General features: G+C 48.1%; 1 protein-coding gene across 3 annotated transcripts in view; it reads left to right on the forward strand.

The window, feature by feature from the left end:
- The window catches only part of poln (polymerase (DNA directed) nu), a 479,439-nt gene that overhangs the window by 28,822 nt on the left and 423,355 nt on the right, over positions 1 to 27,262 (forward strand). The window contains exon 3 of one of the 3 annotated variants that reach the window (XM_038805894.1): positions 1,081 to 1,138. In XM_038805894.1, the coding sequence (XP_038661822.1) occupies positions 1,081 to 1,138 (58 nt within the window). Of the gene's footprint in view, positions 1 to 993; positions 1,139 to 1,165; positions 1,215 to 27,262 lie in introns of those variants that run through there. The other 2 variants (XM_038805895.1, XM_038805896.1) reach the window with 2 other exon arrangements.

Raw genomic sequence — 27,262 nt, forward strand, 5'->3', positions numbered from 1 at the left:
TTAAATGTTAACCAATTGCAATTTTCCATGTTTGAAGTAGTTTGAGAGGAAAAAGAAACTGCCAAGCAGTTCAGGCAGTAGAGCCAGACTGGCAGACACTTGCAGTTCCATAAGTCAGTTCTGAAAGCATTCTGTTAGTAACAGAGGGCAACACATTCTGGCACCTATTGCATCTTGTACAGGAACACTTATCTCAGATGAGCTTGTAGAAGATATGATAGTCGCCCTAGTGGCAGGTAAAGTCATTAATTTGTGTCTGTTCCTTTTCAGTTTAGTGTGGAGATCACCTTGTTGATCAATGTACTGCTCAAATAGTAGACCGTTCCCATTGATGATATCATTTTCTTTCCCAGCAGCAGAAACACAATAGTTGCCTGTTGCTACTGCTTCAGTTTCTACATAGAGTTCTTGATGGCAGTCATGGCCATTGAGGCATCAGGCTCCTGTTTGTTCTTGTGCCCTTATGTCTCACCTGAAGCTGCTTTTTCATGAATTATCATAGCATTATAGCTGGAACATTGTGTCCAACTCTGGGCACAACCTTTTCGTGGGGGGGTGGGCAGGCGGTCTGGTCTTTGAGAGGGTGTAGAGCTGCAAAGCAAAATACTGCAGGTGTTGGAAATCTGAAATGAAAACAAAATTCTGGACATTCTCAAGTGTGATGACATCTGGGGAAAGAGAAAACAAGATTAACATTTTCATCACCGATTTTCAGATAATTGGCAAAGTAGAGGAGATTAAGTAAATTTTACACTTGAGTAAATGATATTCATTGCCTGAAACGTCGGTGGATGCAGATTCAGTAGTAACTTTAAACAGTAATTTGGTTTATTGCTTGATGTTGAGTAATAAATGCCACTTTCCATTTGTGCATATTTGTGAAAGTATTTTTGGTCATAATTTAAAGCTCTGCTCAGAAATCGATGCTATAAATAAGACATTTTAAGAATCGGAGTACAGTTAGGATTTATGATCTTTTTTCTGTTTGGTTAGCATCCAGGCAATAAGATGGAAAATGTGTCTCATAACTGGTGTGCTGGATTGGATCCTAACCACCAACAATTATCTACACCGGCTCAGCAGATTATCAAAGCCATTCGATATGAGCATATAAAGAGAATGCAAACCAACAAATGCTGTGAGTGTCAAAAGGGTTCATGATGAGCTAAATTAGATTTTGCAGCCACCAATGCACCGCAGAAGATGTCCTTGTGGTAATTCAGGTTTACATTTAAATATTTGAACATGTTACAGAATAGGGGAGGCACAATGGCCAGCATTGCTGCCTCAGCGCCAGGGACCCTGGTTTAATTCCGGCCTTGGGTGATTGTGTGGAGTTTGTACGTTCTCCCCGTGTCTACTTAGGTTTCCTCTGGGTGCTCTGATTTCCTCCCACAGTCCAAAGATGTGTGGGTTAGGTGGATTGGCCATGCTAAATTTCCAGGGATTTGCAGGTTGGATTATGGGATTACAGGGATAGGGCACGGTTGACAGTTGTAAATGGGCAGAGTTCAAAGGGTCGGTGCAGACTTGATGGGCCAAATGGCCTCCTGCACTGTAGGGATCCTTTTTAAAAAAAAAAAAAACCAAAAGCACTTTTACATGTACACTTTTGATTTCACGAGGACTGCATATGCATTGGTTTTGGGGAAACCGAGTTAACATTTCTGGCCTGTGAAATGTTAACTCTGTTTCTCCACAGGCGCTGCCAGACCTGCTGAATATTTATAGCATTTTATGTTTCAGATTTCTGGCATCTGCAGTGTTTCACTTTTGCATTGGTTTAGGGTCTGTTCGTTGTTCAAGATTTTAAAAGATCATTTTGTCCATCAGGCCAGATGTGAAGGATTTGAACATATTATCTATACTGACTTGTCAGTGTAGTGTTGAATTATTAGGTGTGCTGAGGCCTTATTTTAGATGTGCATTAAAGGTTCTGTGGCACAATTTGAAGCAAAATCAGGGAATCTTTGTCGTGAGGCCAATATTCTTCATTGCCACCCCAAAATTTGTCAATTATTCTCATTGTCGTTTGTGACGCTTTGCCGTATGCAAATTGACTGTCAGGTGTTGCATTTCACAGCACTATGGCATGTCTCCCAGGAATGTGTGATGATGCTATATGGATGCAAATCTTTTCTTTCTAGATCAATGGCTTTTGATTAATGTCCCTATTTTGTATATTATTGAAGATGTGCAACAAAAGCAATTTATTTATTTATGGGATGTGGGTGTCCCCGGCTAGACCAGCACCTATTGCCCACCCCTAGTTGCCCTTGAGAAGGGTGTGGTGAGCTACCTTCTTTAACTTTTGCAGTCCATGAGGTTAAGGTATGCACACACTGCTATTCAGGAGGGAATTCCAGGATTGGATCCAATGGCCGTGAAGGAATGCCGATATATTGCCAAGTCAGGATAGTGAGTGGTTTGAAGGCGAACTTCCAGGTGGTAATGTTCCCAGGTATTTGCTGATCTTGCCTTTTCTAGATGGTAGTGGTCATGGGTTTGCTGCCTAACGAATCTTGCAGTGCATCTTGTAGATGGTACACATGACTGCCTCTGTTCGTCAGTGGTGGAGACAGTGAATGTTTCTGGAATGGTTAGCAATCAATCAGGCTGCATTGTCCTGGATGATGTCGAGCTTCTGGAATGTTGTTGGAGCTGCACTCATCCAGACAAATGGAGAGTTTCACAACTTGTGCCTCATAGATGGTGGACAGGCTTTGGGGAGTCAGGAGGCGAGTTACTCGCTGCAGGATTCCATGCCTTTGACCTGCTCTGGTAGACACTATTCATATGGTTAGGTCAGTTCTGTTTCTGGTGAATGGCAACCCACAGGACATTCATGGTGGGAGATTCAGTGATGATAATGCCATTTGAATGTCGAAGGGACGATGGTTTGATCTTCTCTTGATGGAGATGGTCATTGCCTGGCACTACTGTGGCATGCATGTTGCTTGCAACTTGTCAGCCCAAGCATGGATATTGCCTAGGTCTTGCTGCATTTGGTCATGGTCTGCTTCTTTATCTGAGGGGTCTCAAATGGTACTGAATATTGTGCAGTAATCAGTGAATATCCCCCCCTCCCCCCATTTATGCCCTTCTGATAAAAGGAAGGAAGGTAATTGATGAAGCAGCTGAAGATGGTTGGGCCGAAGACACTCCCATAAGGAGCTCCTGCAGTGATATCCTGGAATTGAGATGATTAACCTTCAACCACCACAATCATTGTGCCAGGTATGACTCCAACCAGTGAAGGGTTTCATCCGATTCCATTGACTCCAGTTTTGCCAGGACTCCTTGATGCCATACCCAGTCAAATGTTGCCTTGATGTCAAGGGCAGGCATTCTCATCTCACTTCTGGCATTCAGCTCTTTTGGCCATGTTGGACAGTACACGTTAGAATTTAGAAGGATGAAAGGGATCTTATAGAAACATAACATTATGAAGGGAATAGATAGGGTAGATGCGGGCAGGTTGTTTCCACTGGCGGGTGAAAGCAGAACTAGGGGGCATAGCCTCAAAATAAGGGGAAGTAGATTTAGGGCTGAGTTCAGGAGGAACTTCTTCACCTAAAGGGTTGTGAATCTATGGAATTCCTTGCCCAGTGAAGCAGTTGTGGCTCCTTTATTAAATGTTTTTAAGATAAAGATAGTTTTTTGAAGAATAATAGGATTAAGGGTTATGGTGTTCAGGCTGGAAAGTGGAGCTGAGTCCACAAAAGATCAGCCATGATCTCATTGAATGGTGGAGTAGGCTCGAGGGGCCAGATGGCCTACTCCTGCTCTTAGTTCTTATGTTTGAATCAAGGCTGTAATGAAGTCAGGAGCTGAGTGACCATGGTGAGACCCAAATTAAGCATCAGTATGCAGGTTATTGCTGAGTAAGTGCTGCTTGATGGCACTTTGCTGATGATTGAGAGTAGACTGATGGGGCAGTAATGGGCCGGATTGGATTTGCTGGTTCTTGTGTACAGGAAATCCCTGGGTAATTCAGCACATTGGTCGGACGTAGTTGTACTGGAATAGCTTGGCTAGGGGTGCAGCAAGTTCCAGAGCACCAGTCTTCAGAATTATTGCCAGAATATCGTCAGGGCCCGTAGCCATTACAGTACCCAGTACCTTCAGCTATTTCTTGATAATATGTGGAGTGAATCAAATTGACTGAAGACTGACATCTGTGGTGCTGGGCACCTCTGGAGGAGATCAAGATGGATCATCCACTTGGCCCTTCTGGCTGAAGATTATTTTGAATGCTTCACCCTTGTCTTTTGCACTGATGTACTGGACTCCTCCTTCATTTGAGGATGGGCATATTTGTGGAGCTGCTCCTCCAGTGAGTTTAATAGTCCATCACCATTCACGACTACATGTGGCAGGACAGCAGAGCTTAGATCTGATACGTTGGTTGTGGATGGTTTAGCTCTGTGAATTGCTTGCTGCCTATGCTGTTTGCATGAAAGTAGTCCTGTTTTGCAGCTTCGCCTCATTTTTCGGTATGCCTGGTGTTGTTCCTGGCATGCCCTCCTTCATGGAATGGTGGTAATGGTAGAGTGGGGGATATGTCCGGCCATTAGGTTACAGATTGTGGTTGAGTACAATTCTGCTGCTGCTGATAGCCAATGGTACCTCATGGATGCCCAGTCTTGAGTTGCCAAATCTGTTCGAAGTCTACCTGTTTAGCATGGTGTTAGTACCACACAACATGATGGAGAGTATCCTCAATGTGAAGACAGGACTTTACTCCACAAGGACTGTGCGGTGGTCACTCTTACTGAGAGTGTCAGGGACAGATTCATCTGCAACAGGCAGATTGGTGAGGATGATGTCAATTATGTTTTCCGTCCCCACCTGCTGCAGTATCTGTCAAGCAGCAATGTCCTTTAGGACCCAGCCAGCTCAGTCTGTGATGCTACTACTGAACCCCACTTGGTGATTAGCATTGAAGTCCCCCACGCATAGTATTCTGCACCCTTGCCATCCTCAGTACTTCCCCAAATAGTGTTCAACATGGAAGAGTACTTTTTTATCAGCTGAAAGAGGATGGTATGTGATAATCAGGTTTCTGTGGTGATATTCACCACTAAATACACAAGGGGTTAATGTGAATACACTAAGACAAAGTAAACACTAGAGGGAGCTCCAGAGACATCATGACATGCAGACATACAGCTAATGAACACATAGAATAGGACACGACCAATGGGCAGTCAAGATACCCAGAGGTGACACTACCACAAGGGGGCAACCCATATAAAAGGACAGGGCACACATGCTCTTTCTCTTTCCACAGGCGACAGGACAGGGGCAGATCAGGAGCATCACACCCACCACGTGGCTTGGAACAGACTGGTTAATTAGACTGAGTTACTATAGCAAGATTAGCAGGAGAGTTGAACTCAAGTAGGAGAATAGTTAACTGTTCAATAATGTCCAAGTCTGAACCTACCTTTGTCAGAGCATACATCAAGGAAGTAGCTTATACTACATGAAGAAGCAAACACAACATGGTTCCAGGAGTGCCTGTTGAATCTATATAGTTGAACTCAACATATCCGTGACAACCAGCAACAGCACCCAGGCAAGATGATCGAGATTCCGGTACAGCAGCTCAGGTACCATGGCAAACTCAGTGCAAACTGGCGTGCATTCAGGCAGAGATTTGAGATTTACCTGTTAGCATCTGACATAGATGGCGTGGCGGATGCAGAGAAAATAAAGCTTCTGCTCACCATTGCGGGTGAAAGTGCAGCAGCAAGACTTCAAGTACTCCAAAGGGCAAGACGAAAGACTTCCAGACAATCCTGGACAAGTTTGAAAAATACTGTGAGGAAAACCCAAAAGAGATCGGTAAAAGAGGCGCCAATACTCGCCAGGCGGCGAATGTTGGCCTGCAACAGTAGCAAACAGCAATTTTGATTGGCAGCCATCTTGAGAAAGGAGCCGCACATGCGCAGTTCCCCAGAAGACTTGAACCGGCAAAACAGTGTTCTGCACATGAAATGAAAATGAAATGAAAATCGCTTATTGTCACGAGTAGGCTTCAATGAAGTTACTGTGAAAAGCCCCTAGTCGCCACATTCCGGTGCCTGTCCGGGGAGGCTGGTACGGGAATCGAACCGTGCTGCTGGCCTGCTTGGTCTGCTTTAAAAGCCAGCGATTTAGCTGAGCGAGCTAAACCAGCCCCACATGCACGTGAAGCCGCGCAGTTGCACAAAGAGCGCACAGAAAAGGGAAGTCTGTTTGCGCATGCACGAGAAGCCATGCATGCGCAGTTGCGCAAAGAGCGCACAGTAGAGTAAAAACGATCTGCGCATGTGCAATTAATTCCTACGCTCTACGTCATGACGCCAGAGGCCCCGGACCCAACCCATTGTAAGGGGAAATGTCCCAAAATAGTGAAAAAAACTTTAAGCCAGAAAACGCAATTCGTTCACCTGGAATGACAGCACAATGCCTGAACTTCAACCAGTAGCTGAAAGTAACCTCCGCAGAACCTTGCAACAAGCAGTTAGCACCACCCTAAGAGATGATTTAGTCCTTGAAGACTGAGACTCAGACGTTGATTTCTTCTTTGGACATTACGAGCACAATGACAGCTCCGACATAGAAAGTAGTGATATGGTCCTTGAAAACTACGACTTGGAAGATGATTTCATCATCGGACGTGGCGACCTCAGTACCAAATCCGAACCGCAACGTGATGTGTTGTACAGTGAAGAATCCGACACAGACATGGATGAGTTCTTCGGATTTGAGGATCCTCAGCCCAGCATAGACGACATCCCGACCCGTGAGTACAGTATTTTTCTGCGGCCTGAAGCTAAGAGACCGAGAGCGGTACAAGCCCACAGAGCGGCCTGACGCCACACCAGTGGTCCACGTGCCACCAACAGTGGTCCAGGCACCACGAAGAGTCTCCGACTCCGCGCAGAAAGCGATGACAGACTCCACAGCGAGACCACTGCAAAACTCCGTTGAGAGCGCACAGATCGACTCCACAGCGAGAACGCTGCATGACTCCACACAGGGAACGATGCCAGACTCCACAGAGAGAATGGTGCAAGCCTCCACAGCGAGCTCGTTGACAGACTCCACAATGGAAGCAACGCAAGACTTCAGAGTGCAGTCCTTGCATGAACAAGACCATGAAGGTCTAGCAACCTTATCTGAGCAACCAGCAGCAGATGATGCAAGTCTGCCACGCTCAAGTGCACATCAAGACGACTATGACAGTCTACCACGCTCACGTGAACAACAAAAAGACTATGACAGTCTACCCAGAGTATTTGAGCCCACAGAAGAAGACTCTGACAGTCTACCCAGCTCATCTAACCGACAAGAAGACACTGAAGGTCTACCCACCGAATGTGTGACAAGTGACAAAAGGCTTCACAATTCCCATACAAGATGTGCGACATCTCAGCGAGGCTGACAGAGCTCAGCTAGTATGTACAGAGGCACTCAACGATCAAAGTGAGGCTACTAGTGACTCCAGTGACACCATGTTAATTCAAACCTCATCCATTCGAGCCTCTCCACGTCAAAATGCATTCCTGAACGTTTTGACTCCGGACGGGGAGCACAAAGACAACTCAGATGATTCAAGTGAACCTGAAATGACTCCGGATGGGGAGTGTCAAGAAACCAAAGCTGATTCAGGTGAACCAGATAGATCTCCAGACGGGAAGCATCGACAAGCCAAAGATGATTCTAGTGAACCGGACATGACTCCAGACGGGGAGCGCCGAGGAATCGGAGACGGCATGCTCAATGAAACAGCAGATGCCATAAAGGACACTGATACAAGTAACTTTGTGAAGGGCTTGAATTCTTCACTCGATGTGGTGTTGAGCGCAACAAACCGAACAACATAACCTACAAAAAAAACAACAAAGACAACAACAAGAAGCATACCAAAGGCATCAACGTCAACAACAAGTACGACAAAACCAACAACAATGGAACAATGACTGGTACAACATGGTACAACTCTGCAATTGCAGGACAATGTAACAGCACAGCTCCTAACACTGGCAAGAGTACAGCTTTACCATGGCATGACAGCAAATCTCACCGATTCAAGTTTGTTCCACTACGAACAAGCAAACCAGCTTTCAAGGCAGATGACGTACTGCATCAATATCGCAATCACAAGAGTGAGTCCAGGTCGGACAACACAGGTGACATACTGCATCGCTACCACAAGCATCGAAAAAAGAGTCCAAGTCAAACAACGCAGGGATTTGACCATTTGAACACCTCCTGATGAGTTCTTGGTTCCTTGAGCACGGGAACACTGACAGCGTTCACAAGGAAATGACAACATCAACATCGACATTTCAATAACAAAACAAGAAAGCCACTCGACCATATAAATTCATGAACTTTGGGCTCGTACATATTATTTGGTGTTGTATAATCATCACTGTCATCATGATTTGTACATGTCATCACTTATCTACCTATATTGTTCAATTTTCTTTACCATTGTGCAGAAAATATGTAACATGAAAAAAGGGGGATGTGGTGATATGCATCACTGTAAATACACAAGGGGTTAATGTAAATACACTCCGACTAAGTAACCACTAGAGGGAGCACCAGAGACATCATGACATGCAGTCATACAGCTAATGAACACATAGAATAGGACACAACCAATGGGCAGTCAAGATACCCAGAGGTGACACTACCACAAGGGGGCAACTTTTCTCTTTCCACAGGCGACACTTGGAGAGAAGAACAGGGGCAGATCAGAAGTATCACACCCACCATGTGGATTAGAGCAAACTGGTTACTTAGACTGAGTTACTATAGCAAGATTAGCAGGAGAGTTGAACTCAAGTAGGAGAATTGTTAACTTCAATAAATTTATCTCAAAGTCTGAACCTTCCTTTGTCAGAGCATACATCAAGGAAGCAGCTTATGCAACATGAAGATGCATAACACAACACTTTCCATGTTTGACCTGGTGCCATGAGACTTCAGGAGTCCAGAGTCTATGTTGAGGACTCTCAGGGCAACTCCCCAACTGTATACCACTGTGCTGCCACCTCTGCTGGGTCTTTCCTGCCGGGGGGTCAGGACATAGCCACGGATGGTGATAATGGTGTCTGGGATGTTATCTGTTCAGGTATGATTCCATGAGTATGACTACATCAGGCTGCTACTTGAGAAGTCTGAGACAGTTCTCCACAAGCCCCCAGATGTTAGTAAGGAGGACTTTGCTGGGTTGATGGGGCTGGGTATGCCACTCCAGTGTCTAGGTCAATGTTGGGTGGTCCATCTAGTTTTGTTTATTTAGCGGTTGAATACAACTGAGTGGCACAGTTGCACAGTGGGTATCACTGTTGCTTCACAGCGCCAGGGACTAGGCTCGATTCCCGGCTAGGGTCACTGTCTGTGCGGAGTCTGCACGTTTTCCCCGTGTCTGCATGGGTTTCCTCCGGGCGCTCCGGTTTCCTCCCACAATCCAAAGACGTGCAGGTTAGGTGGATTGGTCATGTTAAATTGCCTCATAGTGTCCAAAAGTTAGGTGGGGTTGCTGAGTTACAGGGATAAGGTGGAGGTGTGGGCTTAGGTAGGATGCTCTTTCAGGGGCTGGTGTAGACTCAGTGGGCCGAGTGGCCTCCTGTATTGTAAATTCTGAGTGGCTTGCTAGGCTGTTTCAGAGGGCATTTTTGGGTCAACTACATTGTTGTGGATCTTGAGTCACATGTAGGCCAGACCAGGTAAGGACATTAGTGAACTGGTTGGGTTTTTTACAACAATGGTCACATGGTCGTCATTAGACTTTTAATTCCAGATATTTTGTTGAGGTTTTAAGTCCTAAATAAGTTCCAACATGGGGGATTTGAATCCGTGTCCCCAGAGCAGTACGGTGATTGAATTATTACTCAAATGACAATACCACTATGCTACCACATCTTTCAACTGGATTAAGCTTGTACTTAAAATGAGTGTGCATTGGATATTTGCTGCTGTTTTTGGCAAGATAATTAATAAAATACATATTCCAATTCCTCAAACTTTTTCTGTATATCTTATGGTGAAATTTTTCTATGAAACATCTAAAATTCTAGAAATTCAATCCTACAATAATAAAATATTGTGACTGATGCAATTGAGAATTTGATGCTTATGTTAATGTTGAGATTTTACAGCATGGACTTCCATATAACTGTGCAAACCAAATGCCAGAGGGAAACTCGGTTTACGGGCCACACGTTTTTCTGTATTCTGAAAATAAAAATAAAACATACCTCAGCAGCAAGACGTCCAGTAACACAAGATTTTAAAAAGTAAAAGATCTATTAATAAGAGAAGTACACTAGATTACAGTTAGTTTAAAAATAATCTTATGAAACATACCCCCCAAAAGACTCCCTACTTGTCAGACCCACAAGTAAATATCTTCCCCACACATATTCAATTATGAAAATCCATTAATATTGCTAGAGGCAAAACTGCTGTTGCTATAATAAAAGGCATACCAGACAACCTGCTTCCACTCTGCTGTGGGACTCCAAGAAACTTCGGACCAAGATTGCTTTTTGCACTCCCAAGAGTTCCTGGCATAACTGGATGGCTAACCATCACCTTTTCAAACAGTGTTATAAGAACGTAAGAACGAGGAGCAGGAGTAGGCAATCTGGCCCCTCGAGCCTGCTCCACCATTTAATGAGATCATGGCTGATCTTTTGTGGACTCAGCTCCACTTTCCGGCCTGAACACCATAACCCTTAGTCCCTTTATTCTTCAAAAAACTATCTATCTTTATCTTTAAAAACATTTAATGAAGGAGCCTCTACTGCTTCACTGGGCAAGGAATTCCATAGATTCACAACCCTTTGGGTGAAGAAGTTCCTCCTAAACTCAGTCCTAAATCTACTTCCCCTTATTTTGAGGCTATGCCCCCTAGTTCTGCTTTCACCCGCCAGTGGAAACAACCTGCCCGCATCTATCCTATCTATTCCCTTCATAATTTTATATGTTTCTATGAGATCCCCCCTCATCCTTCTAAATTCCAACGAGTACAGTCCCAGTCTACACAACCTCTCATCGTAATCCAACCCCTTCAGCTCTGGGATTAACCTAGTGAATCTCCTCTGCGCACCCTCCAGTGCAAGTACGTCCTTTCTCAAGTAAGGAGACCAAAACTGAACACAACACTCCAGGTGTGGCCTCACTAACACCTTATACAATTGCAACATAACCTCCCTAGTCTTAAACTCCATCCCTCTAGCAATGAAGGACAAAATTCCATTTGCCTTCTTAATCACCTGTTGCACCTGTAAACCAAGTTTTTGAGACTCATGCACTAGCACACCCAGGTCCCTCTGCACAGCAGCATGTTTTAATATTTTATCATTTAAATAATAATCCCGTTTGCTGTTATTCCGACCAAAATGGATAACCTCACATTTGTCAACATTGTATTCCATATGCCAGACCCTAGCCCATTCACTTAACCTATCCAAATCCCTCTGCAGACTTCCAGTATCCCCTTTGCACTTTTCGCTTTACCACTCATCTAAGTGTCATCTGCAAACTTGGACACATTGCCCTTGGTCCCCAACTCCAAATCATCTATGTAAATTGTGAACAATTGTGGGCCCAACACTGATCCCTGAGGGACACCACTAGCTACTGATTGCCAACCAGAGAAACACCCATTAATCCCCACTCTTTGCTTTCTATGAATTAACCAATCCTCTATCCATGCTACTACTTTACCCTTAATGCCATGCATCTTTATCTTATGCAGCAACCATTTGTGTGGCACCTTGTCAAAGGCTTTCTGGAAATCCAGATTTACCACATCCATTGGCTCCCCGTTATCTACCGCACTGGTAATGTCCTCAAAAATTCCACTAAATTAGTTAGGCACGACCTGCCCTTTATGAACCTTGCTGCTTCTGCCAATGGGACAATTTCTATCCAGATGCCTCGCTATTTCTTCCTTGACGATAGATTCCAGCATTTTCCCTACTACCGAAGTTAAGCTCACTGGCCTATAATTACCCGCGCTCTGCCTACCTCCTTTGTTAAACAGTGGAGTCACGTTTGCTAATTTCCAATCCGCCGGGTCCACCCCAGAGTCTAGTGAATTTTGGTAAATTATCACTAGTGCATTTGCAATTTCCGTAGCTATCTCTTTTAGCACTCTGGGATGCATTCCATCAGGGCCAGGAGACTTGTCTACCTTTAGCCCCATTAGCTTGCCCATCACTACCTCCTTAGTGATAACAATCCTCTCAAGGTCATCACAATAAGCGATTTTCATTTTCACCTGTCATAGCCTAATTTCTATCAGTCACTGGCATGTTATTTGTGTCTTCCACTGTGAAGACCGACCCAAAAAACCTGTTCAGTTTCTCAGCCATTTCTTCATCTCCCATTGTTAAAACTCCCTTCTCATCCTATAAAGGACCAATATTTACCTTAGCCACTCTTTTTTTGTTTTATATATTTGTAGAAACGTTTACTATCTGTTTTTATATTCTGCGCAAGTTTACTATCATAATCTATCTTACTCTTCTTTATAGCTTTTTTTAGTAGCTTTCTGTTGCCCCTTAAAGATTTCCCAGTCCTCTAGTCTTCCACTAATCTTTGCCACTTTGTATGCTTTCTCCTTCAATTTGATACTCTCCCTTATATCCTTAGATATCCACGGTCGATTTTCCCTCTTTCTACCGTCCTTCCTTTTTGTTGGTATAAACCTTTGCTGAGCACTGTGAAAAATCGCTTGGAAGGTTCTCCACTGTTCCTCAACTGTTCCACCATAAAGTCTTTGCTCCCAGTCTACCTTAGCTAGTTCTTCTCTCATCCCTTTGTAATCGCCTTTGTTTAAGCACAAAACACGAGTATTTGATTTTACCTTCTCACCCTCCATCTGTATTTTAAATTCCACCATATTGTGATCGCTCCTTCCGAGAGGGTCCCTAACTATGAGATCATGAATCAATCCTGTCTCATTACACAGGACAAGATCTAGGACCGCTTGTTCCCTCATAGGTTCGATTACATACTGTTCAAGGAAACTACCGCGGATATATTCTATAAACTCCTCAAGGCTGCCTTGACCGACCTGGTTAAACCAATCTACATGTAGATTAAAATCCCCCATGATAACTGCTGTGTCATTTCTACATGCATCCGTTATTTCTTTGTTTATTGCCTGCTCCACCATACATAATGTTACTATTTGGTGGCCTATAGACTACTCCTATCGGTGACTTTTTCGCTTTACTATTCCTGATTTCCACCCAAATGGATTCAACCTTATCCTCCATAGCACCGATGTCATCCTTACTGTTGCCCGGATGTCATCCTTAAATAACAGAGCTACACCACCTCCCTTACCATCCACTCTGTCCTTCCAAATAATTTGATACCCTCGGATATTTAACTCCCAGTCGTGACCATCCTTTAACCATGTTTCAGTAATGGCCACTAAATCATAGTCATTCACGATGACTATCATAGATACAAAGGAGAAAGAAAATTACAGCACAGGAACAGGCCCTTCGGCCCTCCCAGCCGATCCAGATCCTTTATCTAAACCTGTCGCTTATTTTCCAAGGATCTACTTCCCTCTGTTCCCCGCCTGTTCATATAACTGTCTAGATGCATCTTAAATTATGCTATCGTGCCTGCCTCTACCACCTCCGCTGGCAAAGCATTCCAGGCACCCACCACTCTCTGCGTAAAAAAATTTTCCACGCACATCTCCCTTAAACGTCCCCCCCTCACCTTGAAATTGTGACCCCTTGACTAGAATCATAAAATTTGAAGTGCAGAAGTATGCACATCCAGAGTGGGAATTGAAACTTGGTAATTTGGTGCAGAGTGGGAGAAGATGCTTTTTCCCTGCTGTTTTGTTCTGTTTCTTCTGTCCTGTAACTATTAATCTACAGGGAGGGAACCAAAGAGCATCCTGGGAAGGTAACTGATTTTTAAAAAAATTTTTTCCCTTTTCGAATTGTGTTGGGGGGGGGATCTGTAAGTGACATCACATTAAAGCTGTGACCTGATTGGCTGGTTGGGAATCTGTTAAATTTGAAAAAAAAATAATACTGCAAAAAAATCTAATTGATTAACTAGATAGTGGAGTAACTAAACCTGAGGGCAGGGATCGGTATTTAGCATTTAATTTTACAGTAAAAATCATCTAGCGTCAGGGCCATATAGTTAATTGTAACTCAATCTAACAATAATTCAAGTGTTATTTTAAATTAATTAATTAGTGCTTTAATGTGACTCAGCGGGTGCAGTGCAGTGCAGTGCTCTGACTGTGAGATGTGGCAGATCTGTGATGCTTCCAGCGTTCCGGTCGACTACATCTGCAGCAAGTGTAACAAATGGCAGCTCCTCACAGACTGCGTGGTTCGGTTGGAGCAGCAATTGGATGCACTGAGGAGCATGCAGGTGGCGGAAAACGTCATTGATAGGAGTTATAGAGATGTGGTCACACCAAGGTGCAGGCAGAGAGATGGATGACCACCAGAAGGGGCAGGCAGTCTGTATACCGCTTTGGATACTGTTGGGGGGGAATAGCCTATCAGGGGAAAACAGCAGCAGCCAGAGCCGTGGCACCACGGCTGGCTCTGTTGTTCAGCAGGGAGGGTCAAAGCGCAGAAGAGCAATAATCATAGGGGATTCTATAGTCAGGGGCACAGAGGCGCTTCTGTGGACGTGAAAGAGACACCAGGATGGTATATTGCCTTCCTGGTGCCAGGTCCAGGATGTCTTTGAATGGGTAGCGGACAGTCTGGAGGGCAAACAGGCAGAGGTCGTTGTACATATTGGTACTAACAACATAGGCAGAAAGGGGCATGAGGTCCTGCAGCAGGAGTTCAGGGAGCTAGGCAGAAAGTTAAAAGACAGGACGTCTAGGGTTGTAATCTTGTGATTACTCCCTGTGCCACATGCCAGTGAGGCTAGAAATAGTAAGATAGAGCAGCTAAACATGTGGCTAAACAGCTGGTGTAGGAGGGAGGGTTTCCACTATCTGGACCACTGGGAGTTCTTCTGGGATAGGTGTGACCTGTATAAGAAGGACGGGTTGCATCTAAATTGGAGAGACATTAATATCCTTGCTGCGAGGTTTGCTAGTTTCACAGGGGAAGTTTAAACTAGTATGTCAGGGGGGTGGGTACCGGAGCAATAGGTCAGAAGGTGAAAAAATTGAGGGAGAACTAGGAAATAGGGCCAATATGACTCTGAGGAAGAGCAGGCAGGGAGATGATGCTGAAAACAGCGGGACAGGTGGCCTGAAGTGCATATGTTTTAATGCAAGAAGTATTACGGGTAACGCAGATCAACTTAGAGCTTGGATTAGTACTTGGAACTATGATGTTGCCATTACAGAGACTGGTTGAGGGAAGGACAGGATTGGCAGCTAAACGTTCCAGGATTTAGATGTTTCAGGTGGGATAGAGGGGATGTAAAAGGGGTGGCGGAGTTGCGCTACTGGTTAGGGAGAATATCACGGCTGTACTGTGGGAGTTCACCTCAGGGCAGCGAGGTTATATCGGTAGAGATCAGGAATGTTGGGGGTTGTTGCACGTTTTGCTATGGGTGTAAAACGCGTTTATTGGAGTGTATTAACTTGCCTCTGTTAAAGGCCGTGTGCTTAACACTACTAGGCTCTGTATATGTATTTTTCAGCTGAGGAGTCGCCAGATGCCGTATAGACACCTCACAAATATTCCAAGGTCAGGTTCAAAGTAATAAAACGATACACCGATTAGTAAGTTCCAAACGATCAATATTTATTATACAATTATAATAAATACGCATGCACACACTAAGGGACTAAGCTATGACTAAACTAAGCAATCAGAATACTTAACTACACAGGAACAGGCAAGGTCAGGGAGCGAGGCCTTCGTCCCGGTCTTGGTCTGCAACCTTCAGAAAGCGTGCTGGTCACTGGGGGTCTAGCGGGCTTGGTTCGCGTAGCGAGCGTCGTATTGGCACTTACGGTTCGGCGGCTGGTGCTCAACGGCTGGAGTCAGGATACACGTTCAAGGTCTTGGTCAAAGCCGGAGCACGAAACAACAGACAGGACCATGTGTGGGGGTCTACCTTTATAGGGGTCCCCAATGTCCTTGCCTTTTCCTGGGCGGGCTTTACCTTCAGGTATCGATTGGATCGCTCCCAATCGATATCTTTTGAATTCCTCCAATGTGAGGGTCTCTCTTGATGGCGGGGGCGGTTTCTATAGTGGATACTTCTGGTGCCGCTCTGTCTGGACATCCACTTAAAGTATCTTATTCAAACCCAAATGTTGCCATTGTGTGTGCCTAGATCTGGACTGCCTCATTAGTATGTAAAACGTTCTGCCATTATCACCTTTGGTTTGAGATCTTCCACCTGGCCAGAAACTAGTTTTGCTGCTTGCAAAATGCTAATGAGTGTTTGCAGGCTGCAGCCTTGGCTAAACTGTTTTTCCCTGAAGTCTTAGCGATTCTCCATTTTGTTTAGTTCAGTGTCCATTTTAGGTGGCTACAGTGGCTACAGGGTTTACTACAGGCCACCCAACAGCCAGCGGGAGATAGAGGAGCAGATAGACAGATTTTGGAAAGGAGTAAAAGCAACAGGGTTGTTGTGATTGGAGCCTTTAACTTCCCCAATATTGACTGGGACTCACTTAGCGCTAGGGACTTGGAAGGGGCAGAGTTTGTAAGGAGCATCCAGGAGGGCTTCTTAAAACAATATGTAGATAGTCCAATAAGGAAAGGGGCTATATTGGACTTAGTATTGGGGAATGAGCCCGGCCAGGTGGTAGAAGTTTCAGGAGGGGAGCATTCCATGAACAGTGACCACAATTCAGTAAGTTTTAAAGTGCTGGTGGACAAGTATAAGAGTGGTCCTCGGGTGAATGTGCTAAATTGAGGGAAGGCTAATTATAACAATATTAGGCAGGAACTGAAGAACCTAGATTGGAGGTGGATGTTTGAGGGTAAATCAACATCTGATATGTGGGAGACTTTCAAATGTCAGTTCAAAGGAATTCGGGACTGGCATGTTCCTGTGCGGAAGAAGGATAAATACGGCAAATGTCGGGAACCGTGGATAACAAGAGATATTGTAGGCCTCGTCAAAAAAAAAGAGGCATTTGTCAGGGCTAGAAGGCTGGGAACAGACAAAGCCTGTGTGGAATTTAAGGAAAGTAGGAAGGAACTTAAACAAGGAGTCAGGAGGGCTAAAAGGGGTCGCGAAAAGTCATTGGCAAATAGAACATACAGCGCAGTACAGACCCTTCGGCCCTCGATGTTGTCCCGTCCTGTGAAACCCCTCTAAAGTCCCTCTACACTATTTCCTTATCGTCCATATGCCTATCCAATGACCATTTGAATGCGTTTAGTGTTGGCGAGTCCACTACTGTTGCAGGCAGGGCATTCCACGCCCTTACTACTCTCTGAGTAAAGAACCTACCTCTGACATCTGTCCTATATCTATCTCCCCTCAATTTAAAGCTATGTCCCCTCGTGCTGGACATTACCATCCGAGGAAAAAAGCTCTCAATGTCTACCCTATCTAATCCTCTGATCATCTTGTATGCCTCAATTAAGTCACCTCTTAACCTTCTTCTCTCTAACGAAAACAGCCTCAAATCATAGATTTACATAGAACATTACAGCGCAGTACGGGCCCTTCGGCCATCTGAAGCCTATCTGACCTACACTATTCCATTTTCATCCATATGTCTATCCAGTGACCACTTAAATGCCCTTAAAGTTGGCGAGTCTACTACTGTTGCAGGCAGTGCGTTCCACACCCCTACTACTCTCTGAGTAAAGAAACTGCCTCTGATATCTGTCCTATATCTACCACCCCTCAATTTAAAGCTATGTCGCCTCGTGTTGGTCATCACCATCCGAGGAAAGAGACTCTCACTGTCCACCCTATCTAACCCTCTGACTATCTAGTATGTCTCTATTAAGTCACCTCTCAGCCTTCTCTCTAACGAAAACAACCTCAAGTCCCTGAGCCTTTCCTCGTAAGACCTTCCCTCCATACCAGGCAACATCCTAGTAAATCTCCTCTGAACCCTTTCCAAAGCTTCCACATCCTTCCTATAATGTGGTGACCAGAACTGCACGCAGTACTCCAGGAGCGGCCGCACCAGAGTTATATACAGCTGCAGCATGACCTTGTGGCTCCGAAACTCAATCCCCCTACTGATAAAGGCTAGCACACCATATGCCTTCTTAACAGCCCTATTAACCTGGATGGCAACTTTCAGGGATTTATGTACCTGGATGCCGAGATCTCACTGTTCATCTACACTACCAAGAATCTTGCCATTAGCCCAGTACTCTGCATTCCTGTTACTCCTTCCAAAGTGAACCACCTCACACTTTTCCACATTAAACTCCATCTGCCACCTCTCAGACCAGCTCTGCAGCTTATCTATGTCCCTCTGTATCCTATAACATCCTTCAGCACTATCCACAACTCCACCGACCTTCGTGTCATCTGCAAATTTACTAACCCATCCTTCTACACCCTCTTCCAGGTCATTTATAAAAATGACAAACAGCAGTGACCCCAAAACAGATCCTTGCGGTACACCACTAGTAACTGTACTCCAGGATGAACATTTGCCATCAACCACCACCCTCTGTCTTCTTTCAGCTAGCCAATTACTGCTCCAAACCGCTAAATCACCTTCAATCCCATACTTCCTTATTTTCTGCAATAACCCTAACCCTAACCCTTCAGCCTTTCCTCATAAGATCTTCCCTCCATACCAGGCAACATCCTTGTATATCTCTTCTGTACCCTTTCCAGTGCTTCCACATCCTTCCTATAATGTGGCGACCAGAACTGCACACAATACTCCAAATGCGGCCGCACCAGAGTTTTGTACAACTGCAACATGACCTCATGGCTCTGAGACTCAATTCCTCTACCAATAACTGCTAACACACCGTACGCCTTCTTAAGGTGCCTGGCATGGAGGGCATTAGCTATGAGGAGCGGTTGAATAAACTCTGTTTGTTCTCACGGGAACAACGGAGGTTGAGGGGTGACCTGCTAGCGGTCTACAAAATTATGAAGGGCATAGACAGAGTGAATAGTCAGACGCTTTTTCCCAGGATAGAGGAGTCAATTACTAGGGGGCATAGGTTTAAGGTGCAAGGGGCAAGGTTTAGAGGAGATGTACGAGGCAAGTTTTTTTACACCGAGGGTAGTGGGTGCCTGGAACTCGCTGCCGGAGGAGGTGGTGGAAGTAGGGACGATTGTGACGTTTAAGGGGCATCTTGACAAATACAGGATACGGACCCTGGAAGTGTAGAAGATTTTAGTTTTGACAGGCAGCATGGTCGGCGCAGGCTTGGAGGGCCGAAGGGCCTGTTCCTGTGCTGTACTTTTCTTTGTTCTTTAGGCCATTCGACCTATCGTTAACACTGCTGGCTATGGTGCTGATGACCCGGGTTCGATCCTGGCCCGAGGTCACTCTCTGTGTGGAGTTTGCACATTCCGTGGGTTTCACTCCCAACAACCCAAAGATGTACAGGTTAGGTGGATTGGCGGTGCTAAATTGCCCCTTAATCGGAAAAAAAATGGGGTACTCTAAATTTATATAAAAAAATATTGTACAAAAGGTGCCTTGGTTGATGACAGAGGAAGAGAGAGAGAGGAGGTCGGACATGCAGAGAAGCGACCGTGGGCTGCCGGTCCTGACACTGGCCGGGTTGGCTGAGGTGGGTGGGGACCTGCAGGGGCGGGGGCGTGACAGGGAGAGGGGTTGTGGGGCCAGGGTGACCCTCTCCCACGGGTCTGCTGCGGTGTCCAGTCATGGATTGCCATTGCCACGGCCTGCAAGGCAGCCATCTTGCTGGATACCCCATTGATCGCCCCCCCCCTCCCTGCAACCGGCCGTTACCCGCTGGCAGGGCATCATGCGGCCCGCCCAAGGGCAATGGCCACAGTAGACTCTACAGCAGGGCGCTGGATTGGGGTTGCAGAGCACACCGCTACTATGGACAACGGCAGCTGACTGTACTGGCGGAGATCCGCTATAACAACGCACATGTAGCGACCAGGGCCGTGATCGAGCGGTGCTTTGGCACCCTGAAGAAGAGGTTCAGCTGCCTGGACCGCTCTGGAGGTGTCCTCCAGTATGGCGCTGTGTAGGCCGCCCGTGTCGTGGTCGTCTGCTGCTTCCTCCGCAACATTGTGCAGCATAGGGAGGAGTGAGGGGGAAGGTGATGACCAGTCAGGTGCCACGGCCAATGGCCCCCAAGGTGCCGGGCACTGATGGGGCTGGGGGAAAGGGGAGACATGCGGGGGCAGGGTCCACAGTGCAACCAGGATCATCATGTCGCCCGTTGGACCTGATTGGGCACGGGGGTATGCCTTTCATTCCCTGCAGATATTGGAATTCAAGCAGCAATGGTCGTTTTCCTCCCAGTTGAGGAGGAGGAATCTGCAGCAACGGAGCATGCCCAGAAGAACGGGAGGCAGCTGCTGAGGATGGAGAGCCAGCCGCCCAAGAGTCCAAGAAGGATGTGCCGCATGAAGCGTTATGTGTACCGCAGCCCCTGTAATTTGAGGACCTGCTGGACCGGGCATGCTGTTGAAGGCTCTGGTTGAAAAGGGGGACAGTGCGATATATCTACCAGACCTGACACCACGGGGGAGGAGGACACCCGTTCCCGGTAGCTGGCAAGGTGACGGTTGCCCTGAACTTGTACACCATGAGCTCCTAGGTGCCGAGTGGGGACCTGTCTGGAATCTCATAGACCCTGGTGCCCAGTTGGCACAATACATCCCTTTCAATGTGTGCTGAGCCCACCAGGATGTCCGGACAGCCAAGATTCCCCAGGTCCAGGAGGTGATCGAAGGGATGCACACTGTCTATGAGCACCTGCAGATGACAGGCTTCTCAACAAACCAAAAGGGATTCCACTCAACGAACGTGCAGCTGGTGTGTGACCATCAGATATACGTCTGCACCTGATAACCGGGCAGTGTGCATGACACCTTCATCCTGGCATACTCGACGATTCCTGGCCTCTTCAAGGCACACCTCTGCTGAGCGACAGGGGTTATCTACTTCAGTCGTGGCTGAGGCCACAGAACGATGCAGAGCTCTCTTATAACGACACAAATGCAGCGACCAGGATTGTGCTTCGGCATCCTAAGATGCGGTTCAGGTGCCTGAACCGCTCTGGTGGTACCCTCTAGTATGGTGCTTGGACGGTCGTCCGTATTGCTGCCCTACCCCCTATCTATCATGTCTGCCTCCTTAATTGGCTGTAAGTGGCTCTTAATGAGCCTAATCAGCTGCCTGCTGCACTGTCACCCACTCCCAACATCCCGCCTCTGTTAAAATAATCTGGAGGCAGGATGGAGACATGGAATGGATCTGCTGGCTGGTGCCATTATTTCTTCGTCCACATTTCAGCCAAAAGAATCAGGCCTCTGGTGTAAGTTGAATTTAAGATATTTGTTAGGAGAACATTTAAAAAGTTGTATCTGCAAGTGTGACTCCAGTGTGTTCTGTCTGGAGAATCTAAGTAGGCCAGTTTGGACTGTAGCAGTTCAAGAAGCCAGGTGGCAATGTTTCAAGGGAAATTAAGAATGCGCAATAAATGCTGGCCTTGCACGCACCACAAACAAATAAAAGAAAAATATGGTTTGTGTGCAGTGGCACAGCAACTGCATGTTAATTGACTTTACATTTGCAGTACATCTTGTTAGGAAGATGTGACATCCTCCGAGTCTCATGTGCAGCCGGTGGTCCTTGAACTGATGGAGCTCCACTCCCTTGGTCCATACTGCTGAAGACTCCTTGCATGCAGTGGCTTAATGACTTCCCTGATGCAGTGATGCACAGCGAATTGATAAATAAATGTAGATGATGTCACCAGCTCCAACCTGGAATGATCAGCTGGCATAGAAATGAGGGTCATGGTGACCTTGATGGCTGTTTTTTTTTAAATATAATTTTTATTGGAATTTTTTACAGAAAATATAAAACATAACGACAAACAATGAAATGCAACAAAATAACCCATAATAACTCTAACACCCCTACACCGTATTGATGCATGTATCCCATCCCCCACCCCCCCAACCCCAATGAACAACAAAAGAACTTAAAAATAAATTTAAATTAAATAAACAAACATAGTCATCGTCCGCCCCCCCCCTCACCTTTTCCCTCCCCCTACCCCCAGGTTGCTGCTGCTACTGTCCTCGTACCCTATCGTTGAGCCAGAAAGGCGAGAAAAGGTTGCCACCGCCTAAAGAACCCTTGTACCGACCCTCTCAGGGCGAATTTGACCTTCTCTAGCTTAATGAAACCCGCCATGTCATTGATCCAGGTCTCCACGCTTGGGGGCCTCGCATCCTTCCATTGTAGCAAGATCCTTCGCTGGGCTACTAGGGACGCAAAGGCCAGCACATCGGCCTCTTTCGCCTCCTGCACTCCCGGCTCCACCCCAACCCCAAAAATCGCGAGTCCCCATCCTGGCTTGACCCTGGATCCCACCACCCTCGACACCGTCCTCGCCACCCCCTTCCAGAACTCCTCCAGTGCCGGGCATGCCCAGAACATATGGGCATGGTTCGCTGGACTCCCCGAGCACCTGACACACCTGTCTTCACCCCCAAAGAACCTACTCATCCTCGTCCCAGTCATGTGGGCCCGGTGCAGCACCTTGAATTGGATGAGGCTAAGCCGCGCACACGAGGAGGAAGAATTAGCCCTCTCCAGGGCATCAGCCCATGTTCCGTCTTCGATCTGTTCCCCCAGTTCCCCCTCCCACTTAGCTTTCAGCTCCTCTACTGACGCCTCCTCCGCCTCCTGCATAACCTTGTAGATATCAGATATCTTCCCCTCTCCGACCCAGACCCCCGAAAGCACCCTGTCACTCACCCCCCTCGTGGGAAGCGAAGGGAATCCCTCCACCTGCCGCCTAGCAAATGCCTTTACCTGCAGATACCTGAACATTTTCCCCGGGGGGAGCCCAAATTTCTCCTCCAACTCCCCCAGGCTCGCAAACCTCCCATCAATAAACAGGTCCCTCAGCTGTCTGATGCCCGCTCTGTGCCAACCCTGAAATCCCCCATCAATGTTCCCCGGGACGAACCAATGGTTCCCCCTTAACGGAGCCTCCATCGAGCCCCCCACTTCTCCCCTATGTCGCCTCCACTGCCCCCAAATCTTGAGGGTAGCCTCCGCCACCGGACTCGTGGTATACCTCGTAGGAGGGAGCAGCCACGGCGCCGTTACCAGGGCCCCCAGGCTTGTATCTCCACAGGACGCCCCCTCCATCCGTTTCCATGCTGCCCCCTCCCCCTCCATTACCCACTTGCGCACCATAGACACATTGGCCGCCCAATAATACCCAGCGAGATTGGGTAACGCCAGCCCCTCCCCCCCCCATCTCTACCCCGCTCCAAGAAGACCCTCTTCACCCTCGGGGTCCCATGCGCCCAAACAAAGCTCATGATGCTGCTAATCACCCTTCTAAAAAAGGCCGTAGGGATAAAGATGGGCAAACACTGAAAAAGGAACAAGAACCTCGGGAGAACTGTCATTTTGACGGACTGCACTCTACCCGCCAACGATAGCGGCACCATGTCCCACCTTTTAAATTCCTCCTCCATCTGTTCCACCAGCCTGGTAAAATTAAGCTTATGGAGAGTCCCCCAACTCCTGGCCACCTGCACCCCCAGGTATCTGAAACTCTTCACTGCCCTCTTAAATGGGAGTCTCCCAATTCCCTCCTCCTGATCACCCGGGTGTACTACAAATACCTCACTCTTGCCTAAATTTAACTTATAGCCCGAGAAGCCCCCAAATTCCGCTAACAGCTCCATCACCCCCGGCATTCCCCCTTCTGGATCCGCCACATACAACAGCAGGTCGTCCGCATACAACGATACACGATGTTCCTCCCCACCCCGCACCAGACCCCTCCATCTCCCTGACTCCCTCAACGCCATAGCCAAAGGTTCAATCGCCAGTGCAAAGAGTAAGGGGGACAGGGGGCACCCTTGCCTGGTCCCACGGTAGAGCCTAAAGTTCTCCGATCTCCTTCCATTGGTAACTACACTTGACATCGGAGCCGCGTAGAGCAGCCTCACCCATTTGATGAATCCCTCCCCGAATCCGAACCGCTCCAGCACCTCCCACAGGTACCCCCACTCAACTCTATCAAACGCTTTCTCCGCATCCAGCGCCACCACTATCTCCGCCTCCCCCTCCACTGCCGGCATCATAATAACATTTAGCAGTCTCCGCACATTTGTGTTGAGCTGCCGTCCCTTGACAAATCCTGTCTGATCCTCGTGTATCACCCCGGCATACAGTCCTCTATCCTGGTGGCCAGGATCTTCGCCAGCAACTTAGCGTCGACGTTGAGGAGCGAGATAGGCCTGTATGATCCACACTGCAAGGGGTCCTTATCCCGCTTCAGGATCAGAGAGATCAGTGCCCGCGACATCGTCGGTGGCAAAGCCCCCCCCCCCCCCCCCCCCCCCCATGCCTCATTGAAGGCTCGCACCAACAGGGGGCCCACCAGATCCGCATACTTTTTATAAAATTCCACCGGGAACCCGTCCGGCCCCGGCGCCTTACCTGACTGCATTTGTCCAATCCCCCTGACTAGCTCCTCCAACTCTATCAGCGCCCCCAGCCCCTCTACCAGCTCCTCTTGAACCCTTGGGAACCATAGCCTGTTCATGAAGCTCTCCATTCCCCCTCTCCCCATCGGAGGTTCTGACCGGTACAGTTCCTCGTAGAAGTCCCTAAAGACCCCATTTACTTCTGTCCCCTTCTGCACTACATTCCCATCCCTATCCGTCACTCCACCAATTTCCCTAGCCGCATCTCGCCTGCGGAACTGATGCGCCAACATCCTGCTCGCCTTCTCCCCATACTCATATACCGTGCCCTGCGACCTCCTCCACTATATCTCCGCCTTTCTGGTGGTCAACAAGTCAAATTTGGCCTGCAAACTACGCCGGTCCCCCAGCAACCCCTCCTCCGGTGCCTCCGCGTATCTCCTGTCCACATCCAAGAGCTCCCCCACCAGTCTCTCCCTCTCCTTCCTCTCCCTCCTTTCCCTATGGGCCCGGATGGAGATCAGCTCCCCCCGGATCACTGCTTTCAGAGCCTCCCAGACCATCCCCACCCGGACCTCCCCCGTGTCGTTGGTATCAAGATACCCCTCAATACTTCCCTGGACCCTCCTACACACCTCCTCATCAGCCAGCAGCCCCACATCCAGGTGCCAGAGCGGGCGCTGGTCCCGCGCCTCCCCCATCTCCAGATCAACCCAGTGCGGAGCATGGTCTGAAATCGCTATGGCCGAATACTCTGCATCCTGCACCTTCGGGATCAATCCCCTGCTCAGGATGAAAAAATCTATTTGGGAATAGATCCTATGGACATGGGAGAAAAAGGAATACTCCCGCGCTCTCGGCCTCCCAAACCTCCAGGGATCCACCCCTCCCATCTGGTCCATAAACCCCCTCAGCACTTTGGCCGCCGCCGGTCTCCTACCCGTCCTTGAACTGGACCGGTCCAGTGGGGGATCCAGCACTGTGTTAAAGTCTCCCCCCATGATCAGGCCCCCTGCCTCTAGGTCCGGAATGCGGCCCAACAAGCGCCTCATGAAGCCGGCATCATCCCAATTCGGGGCATATACATTAACCAGCACCACCTTCTCTCCCTGCAGCCTACCCTTCACCATAATATATCTGCCCTCCTTGTCCGACACCACCTCAGCCGCCTCGAACGCCACCCTCTTCCCCACCAGAATCGCCACTCCCCGGTTCTTCGCGTCCAATCCTGAGTGAAAAACCTGCCCCACCCACCCCTTCCTCAGACGAACGTGGTCCACCACCTTCAAGTGGGTCTCCTGGAGCATAGCCACGTCTGCCTTCAGCCCCTTCAGATGAGAAAATACCCGAGTTCTCTTAACCGGCCCATTCAGCCCCCTCACGTTCCAGGTAATCAGCCAGATCAGAGGGCAACCTGCCCCTCTCCCCCGCCGGCTAGCCATAGCTTATCAACTGCTCGCCCCAGGCCAGCTCGCCCCGCCTGACCCGTTCCCCATGGCGATAACGCCTCTCCTCTACCCTCCCCGGCCCACGCCAGCTCCTTCCTGGCCATTCCAGCAGCAACCCGGTATCCCCCCCCACCCCCCCAGGCTAGGACCCCTCCTAGCCGCAACGCACCCTCCATGGTACTTCCGTGAGTCAGCTGACTTCTGCTGACCCGGCAGCTCCTGCCAAAACCCATCTCCTTCCGGCATGGGGTCATCCCCCTCTTGCCACAACTCCTTGGCACCGCTTCAGCGCGGGAAAGAAAACCAGTAGAGGCCATGCCCCCACCTCCAGCTCCGCCCCGCAGCGCGGACAACCAGAGGAAAGCCCGCGCTTTCACACTGCCACACCCCACCCTTCTGACGCAGCGCATCAAAATCCAGTTTCACCCCAACCCCCAGACCCATACAGAAGAGAACATATAAAGCACATACCCCCAACATTCCCCACATACCCCACACCCATACCCAACAGACAAACCCACCCGGAAACAGAGCAAAAAGAAAACCAGCATAAAAAAAACACGTGTCAAAATTGAAGAACAGCAACAGCGAAAACAGCAACGGCCATAGTGTGTCCCCAGACCCTAGTTCGAGTCCAGCTTCTCCGCCTGTACAAAGGCCCACGCCTCCTCCGGGGACTCGAAGTAGTGGTGCCGGTCCTTATATGTCACCCACAGACGCGCAGGCTGCAGCATTCCAAATCTGACCTGCTTGGCATGCAGCACCGCCTTCGTCCGGTTGAACCCGGCCCGCCGCTTTGCCACCTCCGCACTCCAGTCCTGGTAGATTCGCACTACCGAATTCTCCCACTTGCTGCTCCTCTCTTTCTTGGCCAGGCGCAGCACACACTCCCGGTCACTAAATCGATGGAACCGCACCAGCACCGCTCGCGGGGGTTCATTTGCCTTAGGCCTCCTGGCCAGCACTCTGTGAGCTCCCTCAAGCTCCAGGGGCAAATGGAAGGACCCCGCTCCCATCAACGAGCTCAACATCGTGGTCACGTATGACGGGAGATCCGACCCCTCCAGCCCCTTCGCCAGGCCCAGGATCCTCAAATTCTTTTGCCTCGTGCGAACGTCCAGCTCCTCCAAGCGGTCTTGCCACTTTTTGTGAAGTGCCTCGTGCAACTCCACTTTCCCCACGAGGACCACGGCCTCCTCCTCCCGCTCAGCGGC

This window comes from Scyliorhinus canicula, chromosome 8, assembly GCF_902713615.1.
Source record: "Scyliorhinus canicula chromosome 8, sScyCan1.1, whole genome shotgun sequence".
Taxonomy (NCBI): Eukaryota; Metazoa; Chordata; class Chondrichthyes; order Carcharhiniformes; family Scyliorhinidae; genus Scyliorhinus; species Scyliorhinus canicula.